This window comes from Nilaparvata lugens, chromosome 8, assembly GCF_014356525.2.
Source record: "Nilaparvata lugens isolate BPH chromosome 8, ASM1435652v1, whole genome shotgun sequence".
NCBI classification, from domain to species: domain Eukaryota; kingdom Metazoa; phylum Arthropoda; class Insecta; order Hemiptera; family Delphacidae; genus Nilaparvata; species Nilaparvata lugens.
The window spans coordinates 23,595,283-23,623,006 of record NC_052511.1 but is presented as its reverse complement, the minus strand read 5'-3'; the positions used below and the strand labels follow the sequence as shown (position 1 = coordinate 23,623,006).

The 27,724-nt window shown below is 36.1% G+C and overlaps 1 protein-coding gene across 5 annotated transcripts in view; it reads right to left on the bottom strand.

Annotated features, from left to right (window-relative positions):
- LOC111046846 overlaps positions 1–27,724 on the bottom strand; it is a 133,024-nt gene that overhangs the window by 14,050 nt on the left and 91,250 nt on the right. For all 5 annotated transcript variants that reach the window (XM_039434301.1, XM_039434302.1, XM_039434304.1 and 2 more), the window contains 8 exons: positions 20,364–20,631; positions 18,293–18,369; positions 14,584–14,799; positions 13,266–13,399; positions 12,834–12,918; positions 11,721–11,816; positions 10,687–10,859; positions 356–7,799 (listed from right to left, as the gene is read on the bottom strand). In XM_039434301.1, coding sequence (XP_039290235.1) covers positions 356–7,799; positions 10,687–10,859; positions 11,721–11,816; positions 12,834–12,918; positions 13,266–13,399; positions 14,584–14,799; positions 18,293–18,369; positions 20,364–20,631 — 8,493 coding nt within the window. The remainder of the gene's footprint in view (positions 1–355; positions 7,800–10,686; positions 10,860–11,720; positions 11,817–12,833; positions 12,919–13,265; positions 13,400–14,583; positions 14,800–18,292; positions 18,370–20,363; positions 20,632–27,724) is intronic.

Below are 27,724 nucleotides of genomic sequence, written 5' to 3'. Positions count from 1 at the left end.
CACCTGTATAAAATTACCCCAGAAGTTTCTTATTGCTACATTTCTAATGCTGGTTTGTTAATCGCTTCACTCGTTGTTGGTCCGATTTACAGATCTTACCTCTTGAATAGCTTCCCATTCTAATCATAACATTATTTTGATTAGATATTTAATTATTATTCATTTGCGCTAATTTATTTAAAAATTCTCAGGAATTGACAAAATTCAAGTTCATCTGTCAATAATAATTTTAGCCGACGAAATAATTACATTTACACATGAAAGTAACGATATTAGACGAAAACAAATATTTTTACAATAAATTTTGACTAATTTATTCGACAAAATAGTAATTTTAAAACAAAGTATCACTAACCTTCCAAATAAACTCTCCGCTGGACGACGAATGATCCTCGGAGTCTGCATCGGACGTATCACTCTCCCAGTCCGGGTTGTACTGGTCGTTATCACCATCAATGAACGATGTCGTCATCAGGTCATCACTCTCCAAGTCATGCTCGCTCTGACTGGTCAAGTCCAACAGCTGACTCCCAACTGCCGGCTTCCACGTGCCTTTGTCAGCATCCTCAGGAGAAGGCATGGGCACTTTGGAGACTGCGGACGAATCCAGGGCTAGCGTCAGACTCTTCTTCGACAGTAGCACAGCCTCGTCAGAGATGGGCTTCAGAACCTTCTTGTGTAGCCTTAGCACTTCGCTAGCTAACGCTTTCAGCGAGGGCACCAAAACTCTTTGCGAATCTTCACCATCAGTTGATGACATACTCAATGACATTTCTCCGATTCCTTTCGTGTGATCGAAAGTTGGAGTCGACGAAAACGAAGATACCATCGATGAATCTGTGCCAACGGACAAATTCGGAGACAACAATGCCAACGTAGAGTTCAGTTCAATCTTCTTCTTATCACATTCGACGCCCTCACAACTTGCCAACTTCTCAGCTATCAACTCATCACCAGAAGGCCAGCTAGTTTTCGAAGTAGTAGCCAATGTAGACTGTACTTTTTCGGACGATTTTTCAGGGATAAATTCATCGTTATAACCCCAACTACTCTTGGGTAGGACTGTACTAGCAGATTGAACTTCCTTTGCAGGGAATAGCTCGTCGCTAGACGGCCAGCTATTTTTCGGAAGAACTGTACTAGAACTTGTCGTAGATTGTAGTTTTTCTGTAGGTTTTGTTGTAAGAGGTAGCAATACAGATTTCAACCAATCCTTGGATTCTTCAGTGGTACATTCATCTTGAGGTGTCAATCTGTCGTCTGTAAGTGAGTTGACCTTTGTTTCCAGGAGTTTTTCTAGCACTAAATCTGTTTCTAAACCTATTTTCTTGTCGGTTTTATCATTAGTCACCAATAATTCATTTTTGTCCACTTTAGCGGTGGCTTCCAACTCTATTTTCTTATCGCTTTCAATACCATTAATCAATAGTTCTTTTTCATCAACCCTTGAGGTGTCTTCTATTTTCTTGTCGTTTTTATTATCAGTAAATTCTCTATTATCTACGATCTCACCACCATTCATTATTACTTCAATTGAATTAGTATATTCTTGTTTCTCAAAATTTGAGTGATTGATCAGCTCAACTGAGTTAACATCCTTGATAGAAGAACTTGTTTTTACATTATTTGTTTCATTCAGTTTGTCTTCACTAGCATTCTTAGATGAAGATTTTTCATCATTTGCTTCCTTCTCATCACTTATTGGTTCCTTTCTATCAACTGTTATTAAATCTTCTTTGTCGACGTTTTTAGTTGGACTTGTAATTACATTATTTCTTTCCGTTACACCATTTATTACACATGTTTCATTAGTAATTTCATCACTTATCATATCTACTCTTTCATCAATGCTAGTTGAACTTGCTTTTACATGAGACAACCCACTCATATGATCTACTTCTTGTGTTTCATTAATAGTTTCACCGTTTTTCAGTTCTTCTTCAACAACATTCTTAGCAGGACTTGTTTCTAAATGATTTGATTCACTTGTAGGAAATATTGCTTCCTTTTCAATAAAATTCTCACAATTTTTCAACTCCTCTCTGATAAAACTTGCACTTAGAACTGCTTCATGATTTGTAACATTTTTATTCAAATTTTCAACAACGATATCTAATTTTAAATCAGCCACCTCTCTTTCTTCACCCTGATTCACTTTTAATTCTTCTTTCTCTTCCGATTCTTCCGTCTTCTCGGATTCTCCTTTCTCCTCGTCCTTCACCAACTCTTGCACACTCCTGCCAGGCACACTGATCGTTCTCTCAGAGCTCATCTCACTCGAATCCGAACTCTCTTCCTCCAACTCCTTTAACTTGTCAAACATCTCCTTGTGGTCGAAAAAAATTGGCACATTTTTCACCTTCCTTTCCACATCTAGATCCAAACTATTATTCACCGAATAATCACTATCCACGTTCTCTGAGTTGGAGGGAGATAGAAAACTAGATAGATTACCTCCGGTGTCCGGGGAGGAGAAGGACAGAGCTACTCCCGTCCGCGAGGACCCAGTAGATATGGGAGAGATACTGTCCGGTGTGTAGGTGTTACCCAAAGGGGACAGATTCTTGTCCACCTTGGACTTCTTCACAAAAGCTAGATGCGATTTGGGTCTGGGGCTCTCCAACAGTTGAGCCTCGTTGGTCTCAGTGTTCACAATCAGCAAATCCTCCTCCTCCTCTTCCTGCTTTCCCTCCACCACTTTCCTTGTCCCCTCTTTATCCTCCAAGTCCTCCACAATGATATCCACCACTTCATCACTCTCAACACTGTCAGAACTGTACAAATCTAACGCCGTTCTAATGTCTTCTTCAAACTTTCTGCCGGCTTCATCATCTTCATCGTCAAAACTGTCATTCCTGTCCAACATCAAAACAGGACTAGATCTACCCGTAGATACATTACTACTGTGCAGGTCTAAGATGATCGACGATTGGTTGGAGCTGACACTTTCGCGTTCCTCCATGATGGGGGACAGAGGTGCAGGGTAACTACCATACTCTATCACCATATCCGTTCGTTGCTCCTCCTCGGGGGAGTTATCTTCATCGATGTCCCCCCGGGTCACCTGCTGGGCGCAAGCAAGTTTTTCTTGTAACTCGTTTCTAATAGCATTCAACTCTTCATCTAAACTGAACGATCTAGATGACTCATCTTTGACAAGCTCGGGGGTGACGGGGGAAGGGTACCAACCACTCATGCCATCGTCCTCCTCTTCAGTAGAGCCTCCTCCTCGATGAGGGTGCAAAAACCACCCACCTTTACTCTCTTTAACCTCCTTCAAACACTCCACCTCCTCTTCTTCCTCCCTCACAGCAACCTCCTCCCCCATTTTGGAGCTGCTAGGGGTGGGGAATGAAGCCAAGGCCGAGAACTCGCCCGATGACGAACTATTCTCATCGTGCAACGAAAAATACTTGGATTCCGTGCTAGTTTTGGTATAGGCCTCCTCTAATTCCGCCTCAATATCCTCCAAATTATATTTCTCATCACAAGCATCCTCTACGCTCTCACTCAGACTGCCCTTATCTCGGAAGCCCGAGTCACTGCTTCGTTCATCATCGGGAGTCAACAACTTCCCCTCATCCTCCTCCTCCTCTTCCCCCACCTTCTTCTTCAACTGGAAGCCCTCAGACAGCTTGGCCACATCCTCTAACCGACTCTTGATCTCGTTCATCTTCTGATCCTGGTCATCGTTCACCTGAAACCCGTTGCCGTTTTCGAAAATCACCACCCGATCTTGTATTATCCTGCTATTGCGGTTCTCGTAGTCCTTAGCCAACAACCTACTATTCAAGTTTCTCTCATTGATGAAATTGTTGTTATCGCGACTCAAATCCAAGTTCTTCTTGTTCAACCGATCACTCTCCTCCTCCTCCTCCTCCTCCTCATTGTCATCTACCACTGTATCATCACTGTTCACATCCGAACTGCCCACGCTATCCAACTGTTGAACGTTATTAAACTGCACGTTCAAATTCTCCTCCTTATCAAGTACTTTATCCTTCAACGAGTTGGTTAAAAACGAGTCCCAGTTGTTGATGTTGTTGTCGTCACGATCGGTGCTACTGACATCAGTGTCCTCCATTTCGCTGTCACTCTTTGACAATTCGTTGGTGGAGTAGTCTGAATCGAAAGTGCCCGGTTTCCCAGATGTTGTTTTCAGACCTTTGAAGTAATCTAATGTGTAATCTTCACATGATCCCAAAATCACAGAATACGACTCATTGATATTCGAATTAGAAGCGGTTTGTTTAGTATCTTCAACGTTGGCTACTTGTAAGTCAACATTGATGGCTTTCAACTTATCCACTGCATTACCTTCTTCATCTAGGCTGAAAATGTTGATGGCGTCAGAAGTGTTGAACGATTTTTCTAAATCTAGTTTCTTCATTTTTCCTTCATTATCATCTTGTTGATCAATTTTGTTGATAACCACCTCCCTCACAACATTATCAGTATAGTCTTGTATTGTTTGTGTGAGAGAGGGAGGAGAACTAGATGTCTTGATGTCTCCTTCACCAACATCCTGTTGCTGTTTTGTAGTTGTTTGACTAGCAGAACCAACAACGATTGCAGATTTGGAGTCATCAAACACATCACAATCATTTTCACTGTCGGTGTCATCCGAACTGTCATTGGCAATCAAAATCCTAATCTGTCGCCTAGGTTTAAACTCGTAGTTAGCATTCACATTACTATCCGATTCCACATTGATTTGCACATTTTCAATGTCCAGAGCTTCAGTAACTACAATTTCTGGTAGTTTGCCACTTGCATTCATAGCAACCGAAGCTTCGGAGTTGGAAGCCAATTCCGGAATAACCTCTTCGTTTCTAAGAGGATCATTTTCAACGACTGTCATAGTTTGCCCGGAGCTTTGAGAAGAAGACTCCAACTCTGATAGTGAGGTTTCCTTGGAGTCTAGGTTATCTTGTAGCAGACCACTGCTGCTATCAATCGGCGATTGGACGAACGAGGTTACATCGGAAATTACGTCATCTGGCGAATCCTTGTTCGTTGTATCCGAAAGTTCGTTTTCGTAAATTCGTTCAGATTCGGGTAGGGAGTCCATTATTTCGAACTCGTTCTTACTAATTTCGTCGATTAAACTATCATTTTCTTTAGTTTCCAAGACTGGTTCTTCGATTTTATTCACAATTTCTACAGGAATTTTATGGGAGTCGATTTCTCCAATGCTTTCCACAAGGGGTGTTCTTAGTGAAAAAATTGTAGGAGAATCCTGGGGTGCCAATTTCACATCACCTCTTTCTCTAGATATAAATTCATCAATCATCGATTTCTCTGATAGCTCATTGTCATACTTCATCAGCATATTAGTTTCAATAGTAGGAGAGAGATAGCAATTTTCTTCAGTTTCATCACTAAGTAAGAATTTATCCGCTTCTACTGAATCTTCTTTTTCATCATAATTGAATTGAGGAGCTTCACGTTTGTTCCTAGAAGATGATTCACAATTTTTATCAATGCCAGTTTGAGAATTTGAATAATTATCTAGTTTTTCCAGATCTAAAGATTTTTGTGAGTTACTAGCTTCCAGTGATGTAACAGAATTATCTTTAGTAATTGAATGATCTTCTACTTGTTTATCACACAAATTACTAACAGGTTCATCTATTTGTGTTGTAAGATTACTAGAAGTTCCTATATTACCTTCACTCTTGGACAGACCAATTTTCGACAAATTTGGTTCTTCTCTACTTACTGGGCTTGTCAAATTACTGACAGTTTTCTGATTATCTTGAATTTCACTAACAGTTTGGAAGAAGTGTATATCTTTAATGATATCCTCAGATCTAAATCTTTCATTCACGAGAAAGTCACTTGTAGAGTTGATACGTTGAACGGCATCTTCTTCATTAATATTTTCAGTTTTCTTCAAAAACTTTTCATCATCTTGAATAGGTGAGTTTGTAGATTTGATAACTTGTGTTCTCATTCCTTCCTCATCTTCAGATTTCTGGACCATTCCTTCGTCTTCTTTGATTGGACCCTTAGTTATTTCATTTTCGATAACCGCAAACATTTCTTGAGTTTCCTTAATAGTTGTTTTGCTTGAATTAACTTCACCTTCTTCAACAACACTAGTATTCTCCTTTGACGCTTCATTTTCATCACTAACTTTTCCAACAATTTCCACACTTTCCTCAATATTTACATTATTTACATCTATTTCACAAACATTTTCTACTGCTTTCAAATAATTTTCAACACTCGATCTTTCCTCTCCCTCCACATTACTCAATTTTCCAATTATTTCTACACTTTCGTCAACATTCACATCATTCTTACCAGAATTTTCCACCGTTTTCAACGCAACAAGACAACTCTCTACTATTTTCTCGTCGTGCACTCCATGACTAGACTCCCCTGCCACTCTTACAACTAAACATTTTTCCGAGGCTGTGTCACCTAAAAAATTGGCCGCATCGTTCAAATTGGCTGAGGATGCAGCACACGGCTCATTCTGCACCTGATCGACAGTTAGCGACGTCTGCCGTGACTCGGCCTCCATCTTCCACGCCGTCTGCAGCAGTTTCAACGATTCCTGAAACTCCTCCCCTAACACGGCTCCTCTAATATTTCCCTCACTACCGAACCCGATCGAAGTCATCATGGTGGGGACAGCCAAATGTTTGCCCACACCAAACCTGGCTCCTCCGCCTCTTTTCTCGATAGAAAACTGTCTAGTCAACGAAGGTAGTGAATCAGACTCATCGCTACTATTCTCTATGTGAGTCAATATCATCAAGTCTGCCACACTCTTTGACTTCTCCTTAACTTTCTCGGTGAATTCTCCCCTCTCTATCCTCCCCCTCCACGTCTCCTCCTCAGTGTCCGACGAACTGTCCCTCCTCACACACAAACTGTCCTCCTGTAAACTGTCCAACTGTCCACCCAGCAATGGCTGTCGGCTTTCCCGGGATGAGATTGGTCCTAATCGGAAATCAAGGACGGGGTTCTGTTGTGGGACACTGGCTTCCTTATGTGGACTCTCGTGACGGCTGGATGATTCCGAGGACGAAGATGTTTTCTCCATAGCCAGCCGATTGTCCAAATCACGGATCGCTTCCGAAATATTCTTCACAAACTTCACCTCCTCCTCGTCGGTCGTATCAACACCTTGCAACCACGAATCAAACTGATCATCAGGTGATTGCAGTACATTAACATTATTTGTTGCAGTGGTAGTAGAATTAGTAAAATCGAAGGACGGTTTGTGGGACGGAGCAGTAACTATGACGGCGGCGACATCTTCGAACGAGCCACGCAGGTTGGTGAGGCTGGGTGACAGCTGGCGTGTCAATTGGTGAGCGAAGTAATCGCCTCCCAAGCTACTGGCCACTGACAGTTGCGGGGAGCCAGCAGCCGATGGCTTCACAGCGTCAAAGTCGGACGACGAAGAGTTGACAACGTCAAGGTGGGACGACGACTTCAGGTCGAACTCGGACGACGACCGAATGTCGGAGTTTGACGCGTCGACGTCAAAGCGGGACGACTCCAGATTGGATACAGACGACGACTTGAGGTCGTGATCGCTGCTCGCCTTCAGGTCCAGGTCAACTCCTGAGTCGAAGTCGCTGCGAATGGTGAGTGCTTCACTGGAGGTTCGGTTGTCGGTGACCGGAATGGTGTTTGGTTTCAGTGTTTCCCAGCGCCGTTCAAAGTTGTCGTCGGAGTCAGCTGTGCGACTGAGCTGCAGGTGCCTCAGCATTGCGATCACGTGGTCTAGTGATGGACGGGTGGCCTCTTCGTTCCAGCACATCTGCATTAGACTATATCTGAAAGTTTAAAAAAAAGCTGATCAAAACACTTTTCATTATTTGTGTTCATTATTCAATAATTAAAACATTCATAATAATATCATCTTATTGTCATTTGAAAGAATAAAAAAGTATAAACTCAACCTCCCACATAATTGAACATAATCTTTTAGGTTATTTAGACAAATCAGAATAAAAAATAATACTTGGACAATTTCCTGATATTCAGATTACCTGCTATGACCTTCCACTTTTGCTTTCGGAAGATGTACACCTAGTTTCTCTAGGTGCGAAATATGCTATTTCGCCACACTGCACAGAAAGCAGCTGTTTTCCAGTCCCTACTTAGATCTGAAAGACATTGTTTGCAGACGACTCTCGTCTGACGTCAGAACAGGTTTCCTTCCGGCTAAGGCCGGAAAGAGTACCCTTTCCGACCGCTAACATGGAACTAAGAAAGGTGAAAGAGAAATGGTCTTTTGCATTGGGAGCTAATGTATCGGATTTTCGGATAGATATTCCAAGCCAGGGCGGAGCTTAGAGATGACTTGAATAGAACAGACCAATCAGCATCTCGGGATCACAACCCCAGAACGAACATTAACGAATAAAAACGAACATCCCCGTTAATAAGTCCGTAAATAATAAGTCATCCGCTAGATCGGGCGAGTGTCAACTTTCTTCATCTGAAGTCACCATTATTTCAGTTCGAATTTCGAATCAAACTAATTCAGCATTCGCTTCGCAACCATTTTTATTCAATTACTTATTGTTGATTAGCGCATTCAGAATTTTCATAAAACTCATAAAAAAGTCTTATTCAATTTATTATTATAGCTGATATAGCTGATGCCAAGAAGTTAGGCGGCTTCGTGGGTCACATGGTGTAACCTACTCACAGCAGATGCAATGCATCTATTTATTGTCTCTTTTGATTTAAAAATCATCACCTAAGCCAAGCTAGATGACAAATGTACTTCACAACATCAGCTGTTGGAACGCACAAGAGACCCACGAAACCGCCTAACTTTTTGGCGTCAGCTATACCTGTAGTGTGGGAAAAATATCGTACGCGACTCTCTCAGAAAGGTGTTTAAGGTATTCGGATAACATATTCCCGGGCTCGGCAAGCCTCGCCCGGCAAACTATTCTCATACCGTACACACTAACTTTCTGTGCTTGTAGCATAATATACTAATAAATCAATGTAATGAATAGATTAATTCTTGTCTTGCTATTTTGAATGCTTTCATTCATAAACAACTTTGACTCATAGACTACATGAAACTGTAAATCCTATTATATTAAGCGAGTAATTTCTGTACGTCTGTTTATATTTTTATATCTGGTTATTTATGTTCAACGGATCTCGAAAACGGACTAACGATTTTCACGAAATTTGGAACATAGTAGGTTTATGATATAAAAATTAGATTGCACTATGTCTCATCCCTGGGGAAAACTCGCTGAAGGACATTGAAAGGATAATTTATCCTTGGAAGAACAGATGATAATTTTGTTGTCTGTCGATAATAGAAGATGCGTGTGCCTGTGTGGGAGATCAGCTGTGTAATCATTCAATCAGCTTACCTTATCTCGCGAGAAATATTATCTAGAAATTTTATCAAAATAATCTGATTTGTTGACATGACATGGTTTATCACTCTAAAAAAGAGTATATCATAATATTCAAATTTAATAATTATTTTACAGTTTTGAGTGATTAGTGAGTGTTATTTTGTTATTCAATTTGGTTTGTAAACAATCTAAATTGGAACTTTTCTGTTTTTAAATAATTATTTTGACTGAAAATTGGACCTGAATTCAAGTGTATGAAACATAACCTACTTTTTGGTCCATTTATAGTGTATAAATCAAAATTCGTGGAAGGAACAGTTTTGGGCTGTGCCTGTTTGTCCTTCCTTCCCCAATCATTTTGAATAATTGTGTTCTGTTTATCAATAAATGAATAACGAGCAAAGCTCGGTGCCACGATATTGATGCTATGAAAGTAGAAACTAATTCAAATTTCTTATGAAAAACTTATATCAGAACAACTCAAGATACAAGAATTCTTTTTCTTTCTCAATATTTTCTATTCTTTTATTCAGAGATGTTGAATCACTGATCATTGATGGTGGAATACGCCATCTTTGATAAACAAAAATATAATAGAATAAAAATCTAATAGGGAATTGAACGATGAAGAATTGATTGGATGAAGATCTAGTTGGTCAAAGATATTTAAAAGATTTTTACCTTAGAATCCATCTCATCCACTATTAGAAAAATCATTTTATTGGTTATGTTTTACAAAAGCTGTCAAAATGCTTGGATTATCTGTTGAGTGATAGAAAATATGAAATTAAAACTTTATCTGATGAATATATTTGGTTTTCAGACACCTAGCCACTCTATTGACACTGGCACACTGGCAGTTCGATAGAAAAGCTTCATAATGAGATTCGAATTATATGAGAGCAACATGAATAAGGAACAAATAGATAAGAATATACACATATAAATATGGCAGTGAGAATGAATGAATAAACTACATATTTCATAACTATGTATTCATAAGAATGAAACTTAGTACAGTAGAAGCTGGTGTAGTAGAAGCATGAGGATGAAGATTCAATAATAATAAGGAAAATGGCTTCAAAGCTGATACTAGTAGTTATGAAAAAACACTGTTTTATTTTGTCACATCTATATTTATTAGATTTGAACCCAGCACTGCAGTTTCGTGTTGAAAGCAACAATTTTACCGAAATTAGTTGTGTTCATATAAGTGTTTATATAAAAACAGGATACTATATAATAATTATTTCTATACTAATCATAATTATTTATATGAGGGAATCATTCAATAAGCATAAGGATGAAAACTGAATGAGTGACTCACAGATGAGCAGTGTGCAGCCAGGGATGAGTTGGCGGGGCTAGCTTGAGGCGTTCGTTGCCCAGAACGCGCACAATGACCTGGTCGTCGGACAGAGATGTGTAGGGCAGCGCACCGAACTCACACACCTCCCACAGCACCACGCCAAAGCTCCACACGTTCGCACACGATGTCACCTGACAAAGCATAGACTGTAACTTGAAATAACAGTGTTCAAAAACAGTTGAAATCATCGATAAAATGGCATCAAATTCTAGGAACTTCAAACAAAAATTTGAAATACTAAAAATGTTCAAATTAAAATTATTCTATTTCAATTAGAATATTTTGTCATTAAAATGTTTTTAGTTTGTATAAGAATTACGATTTTTCCAGGACCGTCTATATAACTAGTATAGGCTATAGTAGGTATATGGGAAATCCTGGTATTTCCCTTGTAATGTTCCCTGCAAATACTGTATACAGAGTGGGTGAAAAGTCCGAGAACGACATAATATCTCATACACAAAGGTAATTTGACGGTGGGTGTGATTGGGGATCCTACTCAAATTGAAAAAACTACTTCACTACGACTTCACTACGAAAATCTGGTCCGCCATCTTGGATCCGCCATTTTGAATGCAACTTCATTTTTCTAAATAGGAAGGTGGTCATGCGATACATGATTTAGATACAGAATTTCAAGAAAAAATGAATGGCGAAAACTGCATATCGATATCTCAAACCGTTCCGAAGATATTCACATTATTAATCAATACTATTCAAAGCAAAAATGACTTCGGGGTGATTTACAGCATTTATTTAGGATTTTCGTTAAATAATAATCATATCTCGATTATTGTTCATGTATGTATGTGTATAGAATAAATTTGAATTGATGTTTTCAATAAAACATAGAAATTTGCATGAAGATATCCGGGGAGTCTAACAACACATGTAAGTGTTGTTCAACAAATGCAGTTGAAATCATTGAGAAACCCAATTCCACTATTGCAATAACTGTATAGAATAATGTAATGTGGAGTTTTGTACATTACCTGTTTGGTTTCAATAGTTGTATCAGTGCAATGCAGAGATTCAGGAGCACACCATCTGATAGGCAGAGCAACGTCGCCAGCAATGTAGTAATCATCCTGAAAATTAAAAATAACATTATTGAAATTAAGGACAATATAACATTGTTATTAGATGATATTCATGAGTAAATTATAATTCTTCATAAAATAGACTTATGATAATTTGTTGATAGAAGAGCCAAATTATGTTCATATCACTTTCCTGTGGAACTGATATCTTGTGTAGTAAAACTAACTAGTAAGAGATCAACTGAAGCTGAATATTAACTTCATACTGGAGTTGAAATATTACTAGAGACTTCTTTACTTTAGTTGGCTCTACAGTCCTGGGTGGACCTTGGCCTCCTCAACACAATGCCTCCAATCGTCTCTTCTCTGGGATCTTTGCCGCCAGTTGTTGGATACGCACAGCACACGCAGATCACCTATCACATCATTTATCCATCTCGTTCTCGGTCTTCCTCTCTTTCTCGTCCCCATCATTCGTCCATCCAGCAGTCTAAGTTGTGTCCTTTCCATATTCATTCTCACCACATGTCCAAGCTATTCCATCCTTCTTGCCTTAATAAATCTTACAATATTTCCTTCCCCTATAGCCTCATCGATTTCGCTGTTATGTCTGGTTCTCCAAACCCCTCCATCCCATAGTGGTCCCCAGATCCTTCGATACATCTTTCTCTCGAATGACTTCAGTACTCTTTCATCCCTGCTCAGCAATGTCCATGACTCTGCTCCATATGTCACAACCGGTCGGACTAACGTCTTGTACATTTTCACTTTAGTTGCTCTTGATACTATTCTACTCTTAAAAATCCTTTGATTTGCAAAATACGCTCGATTGCCCATCATAATTCTGCTAGAAATTTCTTGGCTAGTCTTATTGTCGGCTGTCAGTGTAACTCCAAGATACTTTACTAGAGACTTCGCACGTTAGAAAAAATCGTTGAACCTATAATTCAAAAGTTGGAAGTTGAATACATATTGTAGCTGAAGTAAATCATTTTTTACAGTATACTAACGCATAGGGAACCTACAGCAACAATACTATACGGATCAATTTTATTTTTAACCTACCTTGTACATTTCAATACTGGTTCCATAATCGCCAACTTTCACTGTTAGATCTGATGTAACGAGACAGTTTCGAGCAGCCAGATCTCTGAAATCAGAACAGACAATCATTTCAGACTAAAAGAAAATTAAATTAATTAAATGGTTAATAAGGATACTAGGCAATTGTTCCTGGAAATAATAATCCCACACGTTTAAGATGACAGTGATTTCACTAACCAATATAACATTACTGTTTAATGACATTAAATTTTTCTCAACATTTTTATATCATGCGAGAAACTACATCAACCAGAAATTATTACTCAGAAAAAACTGTTGATATAACGATAGGATAAGGATATTTACTTTGTGATAGATCTTCACTTTACTTTACTAATGGCCTATTATTTATTATTAACATCCATAAACATGGGAACATATATTATAACTCACGTATGGACGAAACCATGCTGTAATATGTGTTGCAGACCGTTGGCCACGTCACACATCATCCTCAGACAAATGCCCTGTTCGCAGAGAGCTGAACGGCTGGCCACATTTCCGCACAGGAAACTCTTCAAGTCACCCTGGAAAACAGGAAAAACAATTATCATTTCAAGAAGTTCGATGAAGAAGATTCTTTCGATGAAAGGATATGCTGAATTTTAGCATTCAGAGGATTTGACAAATATAATTCTAGTAATTTTGAACATTGAAATATGCTTTGAATTGTAAAATGCTGTAAATAATGCAGAGTTACATTAGTATACAAGTAAAAGGGATTTGTCGAACATACTTATAAAAAAGTGAGGAATCTCCTCTCAATTTTCTGAGAGCTTTCATTTTTGCTCGTATTAAACTTATATGAGGTCATTTATGGGCATGAATGTTTTGAAGGGTCTCATAAAAGTCCCTCATAGTTGTGTATACAGGTCTAAAAGTACCTAACTTTCCTTAAAATCAAATTGAAAACACAGCAACTGGTCAAATTACTCTTATTTACTATAGTGAGATCAAAGTTATAAAGTCACCTGTTGTAAACTTGTATGTCATTAGACAGAGCAGATAGCTTAATCCCTTTCTAGCTCTGCAACGTTGCTAGATTATTTTTGGACCATGTACAAATATTACCGAAGTATTTGATATCAGCAGAAATTTCAATAATTCGAAGTCGGACTAGATGTGATTTGATGTAATTTGATTTGTAATGAGATTTGATTTTATACTTCTAACAATAATAGTCAGACCATATCAAGTGTTTTATCAAGAGATTATTCAGACGCTAACCCAATCAAATCAGCTAACCAAATCAAAATCAAATCAAAGTTTATTCATCAAAAACAATTACAATACAAATTAGAATATTATAACATTTAATACAATTAGAACAAAGAAGTTTTATGCATTGAATAATTTCTTAATGGGCGTAGATAATTCAATGAATAAATATACATCCACTATAAATTATATGTGTTGGGGTATCAGTTATTAGTTGCTTGTTGTGTGTTAATTACTATTTACAAACTTCATTCAGTGGTATACAGGATTAAAGTTTTTTTTTATATTGAAATTAGTAAAAATTTATAATACATAAAAAAATGAAACTAGTAGATAAATATTGATGTTCTATCAAGGATAATAATATTAGAAAGTTGATTTGAAAAAAAATGAAAAACTAGTAAAGGACAGCTTCCTGCCCTGCCGACTCTAAAATCGCCGATAGAAAACGCTTAATATGGTTGGCCGTAAAAATTGATTGTATTGTACTGACACTACTGCAGGACTCCAACAAGATGAGAAAGGGATCGGTGTCCAGGCATGTGGCGACGAGTTTGAGCAGGTTAGGATGGCTGAGGTCACGCAATGTCTTCACCTCGTTCAGGAAGAACTTCTGTTCGGAGGCGGTGGCGTCTTCACGCAGGATACGGACCACCACTTTGCAGTTGGCGCCGTTCGGGCCCATGCCCCGCGCTTCGCCTTCCACAACCTACAACCAGAAGCAATGATAAATTAAGATATTTTGCTTGGATAATTATTTATTTATTTGCCAAAAACAAAATACAAAAAAGCTTTACAAAAATAAATATAAGTATATGCTACTGCACTTAAACCAAGATACATAAATATTCATTTAATTAGATATAATAACGAAATTATATCCTTTATATTATAAATAATAGTTATAAAATTAAGATTTAATTTATGTTCACATGCATAAGTACAGTAGATGAGGAAAAAACACCGGCAAAAGGAAGATTCCTTGTGCGCCAGTGTGAGTCGTAAATCAGCTTAATCAGGGATGTAATATATAAACTTGAATTTAGCGTATGAAGTGTTTTAAGTATGAAGTATGAAGGGTATGAAACATGTTCATTAATGAGACAAAAGAAAAACACTCAATGGTAATTAAATGGTTATTAAACAGAGATTAAACGATTTAAATTTGTGAGAGATTGTTGAATGAAAATTATAAGAAAATGGGTAGAAAGGGGATAGAAAATTATATAAGAAAGACATCATATGCCTGCACTAGCTAAGCTAAGGTTGGATGAGGTAAGATTGCTGCTTAAAGTTTTCTAATCATTTCTGCTGGGGTTCTGGATAATGGTAATTGGAAAAAATAAGTGATTATTCAAGTGAATTTTAGAAGTCATGAAACAAACAATAATTATTATTAATTTTTATTTTGATGTACTATCGATAATATGTACACCAGATATGGAACTGTAACCTGAGATTTGACATTTTTACAGTATAACTGTGATGTACTACGTAGAAAGGAGACGTTATATCATTGATACATTATTCATGATTTGAATACAGTCCAATCATGGAGAGGGCTGTCTTCTCGTCTAGATTAATCAAACTTTTAGATTTAATGGACCATTATATTCAATAATTGCCCAAGAAAAAGGGTCTTAGTGAAATAAAATAGATAGTGTAAGAAGGAGATGGAGAATTCCGAACATTATTTAAAAGTTCTCAGCAAAACTTATATCCGGAATAGAATACACATATTGCAATATGTTTTTGTAATGCTTGCTATTGTATTTTTGTTTTTAATTGTCTTCTGCTAATAAAAGAGCTGCGTTTTGCTGTAAGTGTGCAGTGAGTTGAGTTGATTCATATTGTATCGGTCACAAAATCTATTTATCTATATTTCACAAAATGGAAGAAACTTCATGAATTTTTCTCAGAGAACCGCCAGAGCTTTTCCATTCCAGTATTTGCTACTTATAGGCTTAACATTACGATCATAACCAAATTATTTTTCTACAGGCTAAAAAGAATTCACAGAGAAAGGAAATATAAGTACCTATCATTTTGAACACAACGTGAGCACAATCATATAAGGCTAAAATTAGTTTTGGAATACATTGGTAACTTTCACTACTTTCAGAAAAAATATCCTAAAATTTTATTGAATTTCAATCAATTCATACTGTATTTTGTAACAAAAGAGCTTTAATAGAACCTTCTCAGAGGACTAGTCACTTTTAATCATTGTTTCATAGTTTTGTGAGCTAACAATATTTCAAGCGATAGAAAAGTTTATTTATTTATTTATTTATTTATTTATTCAAGGTGATACACATACTATAATTAGGAAAGAAAAAACAGGCAATTGCCCAAAACTTCTTCAGTTTCTGGATTTTCACATATTAAAAATAGTCCAAACAATTAGGTTAAGTTCAAATTTTGATTTCTACCAAAGTTTCCGCACCATCCGAGGAAGATAACACAGATATAAAATTGATTTTGAATTTCACAATGTTGATATAAAGCCGAAAAACAATAATCAATCCTGAATTCAATTAAATTAATTGAAATAAATTAAAAAATTTGAAGACAAAAATTAGACACTCACTTTCAGCTACTTTACTTCAGCTACTTAAGTTAAATCCATCAACGCAACAACGCAAGTAGTATTGAACAACAATACTTAACTAACTGTTGACTGAACAAGTCAATGAACTGAGAACATTTCTATTTGTTGGCTTCGAAAGAATCAATCTCTTAAACCCTATAATCCACAAACTTTTCCTCCACATTCTTTATTTTCCCAAACTTTGTTTCACATCCACCTAATAAATACGACCAAGTTGCACAAACTTCCAGCGAGAAATTCAACTCACAGTGTGGGGTGAGAAGGGAAAAGTGAAAAGCTTTTTTCCAGCTGAGGAAATCTGCGGAAAACCACCAATGAAAACAACAGTTTCCCGCTGTGCAAATGAATGTGTATTTGTATATGTGAGAAAGAAGCTGAAGGACAAGAAGAAACAGGGAGAGAGGAAAGAAACAAAGAAGAAAAAAAAGGAGGAGGAGGAGGAGAGGCAGGAAGATGAGAAGAAAACTAAGAAGAAGGAGGAGGAAGAAGAGAAGAGAGATGAAGGGAAAGGAAAATAGCAGTGAAAGGAGTGGAGAATGTGAAGGAGGAGGCGATGGAGGAAGAGTGGGAAGTAAAAGAGAAATAGGAACAAAAAGAAAAAGGGGAAAAAGGAGAAGTGGAAGAGGGTGGAGAAGAAGTAGAAGAAGGGAAAAAGGAAAAGAAAAAAGTAATACTGTAGTATGAGAACAGAAAACCTGCAGAAAGTGCACCAGAGGTCGCAATCCCTACATAGTCCTAACCCCCAACTGTGAGGCATTATTCTCTTTCTAAAGGGGGAGTATCTTGTTAGGGGAAAAGAGTCCCTTTTTGATAGTCCTTAATGCTTTTCACTGAGTTACTATAACTAATATTCTGGAGAAGCTTTAGTCAACTTAAAAATATTAATACTCAATTCAACTCAACACAAAATTCAAAGTACAATTCAATCAAATACAACTCAAAACATCTCATTCAACAGAGAGCATACAAAATTCTCAAATCAACAACTTATGAATAGAATTGGAATACTTGAAAATTGTAATAGATTCAACAGAGTACAAACACTTATCAAAACTCAACACACTTCAATTGAACTTGACAGAGATTTTGTTTATTTGTGTTATTTTGTCACATGTCTGGCCCACAAGTGAGAAAATAACACAAATGAACAACGATTCTGTTGAGTGCAATTGAACTGTGTTGAGTTTTTGTATTACACAAAGACATGTTGAATGCTAAACATATTTGAATGTCACAAGAACCATTCAGAAAATACTTTTTTTAAAGTTCACTCTGATTGATTCTCATGGAATTTAATCACATTTTAAATTTAACAAGCTTTGTGCTACCAAGCCTATAATGTACTAAGCATTTAATTCAGAAAGCTCATTTCTATAAATTTATGAATTGCTCAAAATCAAAGGTAGAGATATTGAAAAGATGAAAGTCATTTTAAATAAGGTCTAAGTTATTTTAAAGAAGGATTTCTGTAATTTGAACTTAGGTTGAGATAATTATTAAGAGGAATTGGGGGTGCTTTTACAAAGAGGTTGCGATCATTTCAAGGGAGGATTCAGGGGATGAAAAGCCCTTCTCTAGGACGAACACTCACCCTGCCAAACCAGCCCCGTCCATACTCCCTCAGATAATGCAGCTGCTCCCTGGGAAAGTTCGCGTTCTTGCCCACTGCTGCAAAACAAACACATCCACAAATCAGATAGCTGCGAAAGGTTCTTCTAATCTAAACGAGGAGATTATGTTGGTGGAAATGGAGAAGAGCAAGAACGCTGCTTGCTCATCTTTTTTCTCCTAAGATAAGTAAGCAGAAGAAATATGAACAAAGGAACAGAGAAAGGGAATCGTGAAGCAAATTGAGAAGTAACAAAGAAAGTGATGTAGAAGACGTCAATATTTAAGGGGAAGGAAAGTAATTTTATGTTCTAAATTTTGCTTATTCTATGTCATTATTTAAAACTATTCTCTTACACACAGATTTTCAGAATTAAAAACTTATGTTGCACCTTATTTTTCTGTAATGCTACAGATTGGTAATAAGAATTTGATTTGATTCTTGAACAATGATTGAGAGTAGATTATTCGAATTTAATTAGATTGAGGTACTAATAATTCAAAAATTTAGAATAAAAAATAAATTAATAATTTTTCAAATTATAGTTTGAAAAATTAAGATGAAAATTAGTTTGATTAAATTTTCAATAATGATATATAATATCATCGATAATAATCGATTGATAATATTGTAATTCGAAGTGGGAATGTTCAGTTATTCAACTGTGAATATACACCAAAGTATAGTAACTACAATTAGGATTTAAATCACACTATATTAGCATATTTGACAACTTTGACAACTTTCTGTGTTGTGTAATAGAGGTGTTTTGATAAGTAAGTAATTCCTTGTGACGATTATTTAAAGTATTCTAATTTAGTATGAATCAGCTTTTCGATCAGGATACGATCAATTGATAATTAAAACTCAAAGTGGGAATGAATTAAAACTCACCAGTGAAAATGCATTATCTACACCAACAAAAACATCTTCAGTACAATCGAAGAGGATAAGAAAAGGATATACACAAGATAGGATCTATATACTATTTTCTGTGCTACATCGCAGTAAGATAGTTCAATAGTACTAGTTTAAAGTAGGGCTTCTCTTATGTAGCAAATACTGGGTTCGTTTGTGAAGATGGAAGCACAGACCTAAATATCTCTGATTGTAGGGTACCTCAGGATATCCGAAACACTCTATGGACCTTTGGAGGCCGCGTAATGTCCGATTCAAAATGGCGGATGTAGCGTTTTATTAAAACAGCCAAGAATGGTTTACCATCAATAATAGAGACCAAGTAAACGGGACTCGAATCACAATGACCTGTTTTAAAAAGTTTGTCACTACAAGTTTCCACCGTAAGGTGCAATTTCGTTTGTGCGTAAATTTCCGCAGTCGAAGACGGCAAGCATTGTTGACATTCATATTGTCCAAATTTCAAGTGTGCTAAAACAGCTGATCAAATAAATTTTCATCATTTGTGTTTATTATTCAAGAATCAAACATTTCTAATAATATCAACATATTGCCATTTGAAAGAATAAAAAACTATAAACTCAACCTCCCTCATTAAAGCATAATTGAAAATAATATTTTAGGTTATTTAGACAAATTTAAATCTTCCAAATCTGAGATTTTCACCCTATCGTGGTCGAAGACGGCATTTACGCACAAACGAAAACGCAACTTAAAACATAATTTTAACCAACGAAAATGCACGTTTCCTAAAACACTTTGTTTCACAGTGGAATTGTTTTAATATACATTTCCGGTGTCGTTTTCAATAATTCGTTATGAAATTATATGACGGCCTTTCGCGACCCCCAAAGGTGCATCAAGTGGTTCGGATATCCTGAGATTCCCTGGAATCAGAATATTTGGGTCTGTTTCAATCTTCACGAACTTGCCCACAAAATACGTTAAAATAGCCCTCTATACAGCTTCATCCCTCAATAATATAAAACTACAATTTTTATCTCTATCACCAGTTTGAAAATTATGAATAATTGTTTGATCAGGAATAAATTTCCTTGTATGCTGGAGCGTACAATGAATAAATCAATAAATAGATAAATTAATAAGAATAATAGGAAAGAGTGAGAATACTTACTGAACCAGTCAGCAATATCGAGCTGCTGTTGGGTGGTTTGGTTGGCGGCGAACGCGGGCGGCTTACTGTAGACAGTCGGCGTCTGCACGGGAGGCGGCTGTATGCTCTGGGGCAGCGGCTCAAAAGTGACTCCCGCCCCCAGACCAGTCCCCACCCCTGCAGGCGGGAATATGGCCAGCTCATTGCCCCGGTTCGGGGGTGGCTGTAGATTCGGATTTGTGAACCCCAACCCCGCCTGGCTTAGGTTCGTCACGCTGTTGTGGAATTCCTGAACAAAAAAGAGAAAAAAAATGTTAGAAAAGTGGATAAATTTTCTATCAGTAAACTTTGAACAATACAAACATTTCACCATCTATTTGAAACAAATAGTTGAACGTTATTCAATTTAATAGGATGCCATTAAACGTTGTGCAATACAAACATTTTACATATACTTGCAACAAAAATAAATAACAATTATCCTAATAAAATTATTCGTAAACACAATTACAAAGATGAATTACATAGCTAATATTCAGACAGACGAAACAATAAATTTCAGAACAATCTTGAAATGCACCATGCATAAATTATATTAAAAATGCATATGATAGTGACAAATAAAAATACTGTAAATACAGTCATGTATATTAATTATTATGAAACGGAAATCCCAATTAAATGCAGTAAATCTCCCCGAAGACTTTTGCTACTGCAAATATTGACAACAGTGTTAACAGCTAGATGGAAATTCGATGAGCGCTACTACACAAAAATTATTTATCAGCCCGGGAAATTAATTTATTTTTAATTGTGATTTTCGTTTGATAATAATTATTCATTAATTTGCATTTGAAAAAATGCAATTTCTAATTTATTATTACACAAGCCACACAGAAATTACAATCAACTTGAATGAGATGCAGTCATTTTGTCATGCATAGGTGATGGCAGATGGATGAGAATATCATGATCTCAGACCACTGAGCTGAATTGCTCTAGAAAACGTGATCCAACTCTATGCTCGTTTGGTCTAACATAGCCCCAGCCTATGATGGAGACAAAAGATGCCCGAGAACCGCTGAAATCTGATCAAATCATAGCAGTTGCATAAGGTATTGATGACGAAGTTTGCAAATTTTAAGCAACAATCAATCATTGTTTCAATTCTCCTGTGTATCTGTATAATGAATGAAAAAGGAAACACCAGGTGAAAGCCGCACAAACACATCCACACCTTTCGCTCACCCACTTCTAAAACACCAGAACCAGAATCGAAAAATGCGCTTATTTTTAGCGAAAATTGTGTAGGATTCTTGGGAGAGGCGTATACAAGGACTTTGGTTTGTCTCGAGGATTCAAATAGTTGAATTATTAACCGGTTTTCAGTTAACGATGATTCAACTGTTGTCTTATTTTGATCAGTGCAATGTTAAAAAACAATAAACTAATATCGAATTAACGGCGTTTGGATATAAAATATTCAACGATAATCACAATCAGACCAGTTGACTTTCAAGAAATTGATCGAATAACTGATAAAAGATTAGCCTAAACTGTATCTTCTCATCCAAAAAGAGTTAACGCTTATACCTTATAGCAACATTTCCACGAACATCATATTCTAGCGAAACTAGATAAGAAATTCCCTTTGGAAGAGAATAGAACTATTTAACAGTAGATCAACAGAAGATAAGTTTGATAAACTAGTGAAGAGAGTTATTCTAAAATCAGTTTCGTTTCGTTGAAGTTAACGTCAACCGTTTTGGAAAGGGCGTCACGCCATACCTCAACGCTCACGCACAACCATAAAAGAAAAATTGCAAATCGCGTCTTTGTTGGAGACCGTTAGCTGAAAACTGTAATTGGTAGTACAAATTTATGAAGCGTTTCCGCTGGTAATATCATTAAAGTAATAACAGTATAAAACGTAGTTGCTTGAATTTGGTAGCGGAAATGATGAGCATTCAAAGTTATATTGAAGTCAAGTTCCAGTAATATTCGGTAGTAGTAGATTGCATGTAATTATTGTAGCAAAACCGTTTCCTTGAAATTAGATTATACTGGTTGAACATTGAAAGTAATATTAATCCCAAGATACAGTTACATAGAAACTCAAGATGAATTGTAACTAACTGTAAACTGTTCAATCAATCAATTTCATGCTACTGCTAATGTTGAATAAATTAAATAAGAATGACGAAAAAGGATTAAAAAAAATCATAAGAAATGATTTAAGAAAATCTATAAATAAGTATAACATACTCGCACTCGGAGGTTCAAACTTTAAACGATGACAGCAAAGTGAAGACTTGAAACTTGGGGAAACAGCATCAGAATAAATAATGTACGATTGAGAAATTTACAGTGAAAAACTGACTCAATCCACACACAATTGAACTCACTATATAAGCAGCCTAAATCAACGAGATGTCAAAAATGAAGCATCAATTTCATGTCATAATCTGGCAATAAACTTCAGATTTGAGTATAGAAAGTGTCATTTTCTCCACAAGAAAATGAAAATCCTTGAAAGTGTCAGGCGAGTGCAAAAGGCTTGTCAATCAGTCTGTCACGCTTCTGTATTCTTCTTCTGCATCTTCCTCTTCTTCTTCTTCTTCTTCTTCTTCTTCTTCTTCTTCTTCTTCTTCTTCGTAATGGTTGTCGTCGTCGTCTACTTCTTCATCTTACTTATCATCAACTATGTTTTATGTTGAATTCTCCATCCCACTTCTTCTCTTCTCTTCATTCCTGAATTCTTTTCCATCCTCTGATAACCCGTGAAAAATTTCAACCTCTCTCCAAATAGTTTGTTTCAGCTCTAAATTCATCTTCATCATGTTCTATAAGCCCCTCAACTCTTCTCCACTGACTATTTCAGCTGCTAATTTCTCATATCCTATATTAATAATATTCCTCTTTCCGATGTGCTTACGTTTAAATAGTTTACAAACTTTTCTGTCAAGAATATATCATTCTAGTATCAGTCATTATTACTGCAAGTTCTTTCCATGAATTACAACTACCATTATCATTCGCATTACTATTATTATCCCAATCAAGACTCAGTACCTGATTCGAGAATTATTCTTAATTGAATAGTAGCTCAATTGTCATTAAACCAATAGACTTTATCATCTTTCCAATTTGAAAGATTATTTAAAGTTATTACTCTTATTGAATTAATGTATCCAACTCTAGTTTTATACCACTGATAATTTAACAGAATGTTACACTTCCAGTAAGTAATGCCGTAGATTGAAAATAGGTTAATCAAATTGTTCTTATAACTGTGGTGATTCAGTACTCTAATCAATTCTATATTAAACAAAATGCTACACCAACGGTCAGTAATATCACAGATTGAGAATAGGCTAATTAAATAGTTCCTCTCATAACTGTGGTTATTCAAACCAAAGTTTTCTTTGACTATTGACTCTACTCTACTCTACTCTACTCCCTAGCAACAGTCCTCAAAATCCTAGTAAAGTCAATTGAAAAAGTGGCAAATAATTGTACCGTCATAGAATAGCACGGTGTGTACCTAATGGTGTGACCTTGATTGATTCACCTTGATTACTCGAGTCATACCTAGTACAGAGACGGCTTTGGCTTTCATTGTTGCTAGAAAGAGTTGAGTTCAGACTGCAGTGTAGGTTTATAGAACAGCTGTGCAACACGGATGTTGATAGCACTTCGCTCATTATTATCAGTGCCAAATTCAATTTATCATGAGTTTGTTTCGGTCCAAAACTTGATTCTCTAATTTCAAAATAGAGCATGCTTTATGAAAAATTGGAAAAATAATGACATTAATATGTAAACTACTAGAGAGGCACTAATTTAACACTCCAAAAGATGTTGCGAATTGTTGCTCATCAATACAACCACAGTACATGATTTTGTTAAAATGTTGATATTCGTTTACTCATTTAGTATTCTCTGACCAATGAAAAAAGCAAGAAGAAAACATCGTTTTGCTTCTTGTAAAGTATTGATTCGTTAAATTCACAGTAAAATACTTTTAATTGAAGATAAACATTCCAGAATTTCTCATCAACCTTCATATTTAACTTAGTAACAATGTTACCTTTTATGAATTCATTTTGTATTTACGTGTAGACAAAGTCTAAGTCAACTTTTTAACAGCCGTTTTACTTAAATGCTCACCAACTTTATCTACATTTATGTCAAAGTTGATAAAATTGTCTGTAAGTTTATTGACTCCCTAAATTGTACTAACTCACTAAAACCCCACAATTTGAAGGTAGGAAGGGTGTTCTTTAGAACTTCCCGGAAAGTTTTTAATTTTGATGTTTATCAACCTAAAGTTTGAAATAGAGTAGTAGATGACACATGTTTGTTTTTCCTTTCCGTCTACACCCACACTCTGCTAAAATTCAACTCAGTTAACTGTTGGAATTGAAAGTTATAGTGATGTATTCTGACCGAACTCTTGGGCGAAATCTCAAGAGTTTGTCAATCTAGAAACCGTACAATTAACATATATTCATTTATAGATTATTTGGGAGTGAATTCCAATTCAAATATCAATTAGTATTTAGCTCTTGATGGATGAGTAAATTGACTACACTACTGACATGATTTTCACAGCTCCTGAAGTACAGTACTTTCATAGGCCTACAGATTGTATTTTTCATGGCTCTAAGATTAAATTACTAGAAAACACATTATAAAGACGGGCTATGGACAGAAATGGGCTACTAACTTATGTACACAGCAGCTTCATTAACAATTACTGCACTTTCACATAAATTATTATTAATAACATAACGTTTTATTTCATAAGGTTAAAAGAATGATAACTTTCAACAACCAGATGCTACATGTCAATTTCATCTACTTTACACAATGCACAATCATGTACTCGTAGCTGTACTGCTACTGAAAAAACTGTACTGTACTTGAAATAAAAAAAAATAGACAGTAATTTCATATAAAACTTCCAACACTAGTTGAATTGGAAGCTTTAACGTTATTTATAAGGATTGCTGACAGTTAATTTCAATATAGATATATACTAATATATCTGTTATATACAGAGTGACGAATAGGCTTTTGAAGCCTGGTTGGGCGGTCATGCATAAAGCCGCTATTTCCTTACAAGCACACTGCACCGAATCCGATAACATGCAACTCACACCCAAACCAAGCTTATTTCATCATGGCAAGCTGAAAATATTGGTTTATTCTCCAGGAGAATGCCACTGGAAATATGTTTTTTCAACTGGGAGGCTATAGCAATAATTGAGGAGATGTAATGAGCATTGGTAATACTGATTTGGTTCTGGACATTGAAATAGCATTGATATTGAAGATTTCAGAACAGTACTTTCACTTACGACTATTATGATATGGAAAACCAAAGTACAAGTGAAAAATAAGTGAAAGTACAAATTCTATGGTATCCTATAATATAGGATATAATATTACATTCAATTATATTTTTACAGTCTGTATTAATTAATAGTCCAGTCACTATATATACATTGGTGCATGCAATTTTTATTGTAGTTCTGATTTTTTAATATATTATTTGGGTACATAAGAGAAGTCCAGAACCAATTTCTTCATGCAAAATTTCCTTGTGCTAGATACAGGATGGCCCAAAAGCCTCGTATTTTCGGCTCATTTTCCAGTTTTCAGCTATTCCTGCCTAATCTCGTAATCGGACAGAAAAATTTGCTCTCGCTTTTTTTAGATTATAAAATTTTAATAAAATGAGATCATTGGGAACTCTCTATCTCCAATGAGAACTGAGTTATGATTTTTCAAATATGAGTGAGATTTGAAGAAAAAAATAAATTTTGATGAATTTTAGTTTTTGATCAACAATATCTTCCGATTGTTACCATTTGGATGTATAATTCAAAATCCCTCTAGGCGTATTTTTGTGCTCTACAATCTGAGATCAGGTAGAGCGCTCTATCTCATATAGATTTCCAGGTACACCTGACAACAATGCTCCTTGTATTGTGAAAAACACCTAATTTTCAGCTTCAACGATCATCACCAACTACATTCTCCTCACATTGATATTTCGCACAATGACATAAGTTCATGAGATTATGTTCTATGAGAATCACCCGTTAGATGCACTTCATTTCAGTATTTCCTAGTGGAGAGGCGCGCTTAATTAAGGACACCTCCAAGTATCAAAATTTCAAACACTTATAACTTTTGACACAATGCTCAGATCTCATCGTACCACACTTCATTCTTCTCAGCTCGTCAAGGCGGTCCAAAATCATGCATCATAAGTCAAAATTGGTCGAAAAATGGAAAATTTATTCTTGAGTGTACTTAAGCCCATATTCCAATACACTAAAAATGGCCAATTTCTAAATTGTTCTGTCCGATTACGAGATTTGGCAGAAATAGCTGAAAACTGGAAAATGAGCCGAAAATACGAGGTTTTTGGGCCACTCTGTATCTAGCACAGGGAAATTTTGCATGAAGAAATTGGTTCTGGACTTCTCTATGTACCCAAATAATATATTAAAAAATCAGAACTACAATATAAATTGCAAGCACACCCCCTTTTTTATGTCTATATTGACTGGACTATAAGTAGAATCCATTGTAATAGAAACTGGGATATTAATAGAAATGTCTACTATAATGTGTGATCGTGGGCTACGATCTAGTCTGTATCAATCAAAACTTTTAGCAGTGAGTTGATTCGAGGTTTTTGAATTTGATATCCATTAGCAAAGATTTATTTCTTATCTATATTTATAAATCAACTATAATTTTCATATTAAAAACTATAATGAATTGCTAATTATTTTAAATAAAATTATCTTCAATTTTTTTCAAGAACAATGTTTTCAGTTCCTACCGGTATCCTACACATAAATTGAATATACATTAACATAATTTTGACCTTATTTCTTCCTTTACGCATAACCTGCTGCTCTGCTGGTACCCTCATAAAAAAGGTAGCCTACAGTTACCATCACAACGAATTCCTAGGAAATTTCTAAAAAGATAAGTGATTGATGTATTCAGAGTTAGAAGGTCTAATCACCAACATACGCTTTCATGATACAGTACAAAATCTAAGTACAGCTACTCAACGATTATTACTTCCTAGGTTGTTCAAGATTGATCCTCATTGATCTCTTATTTTATACCTATTTAAAATTTTATTTGCATACCTCTATACCTGAAACAAGTTGCAAAGCTATCACCTATTCCTATCCTGTCAAATTTTCAGTAATATGTTATAACCAATTTTCAAAGCAACAAAACCCGAAAAAAATGCAAGTCATCTCATATTAAGAGGTCACCCACTAATGATTTTTTGTGATGTGGCCCAATTTTCGCAATAAATAAAAACCTTAACTGCAAGCCAGAAC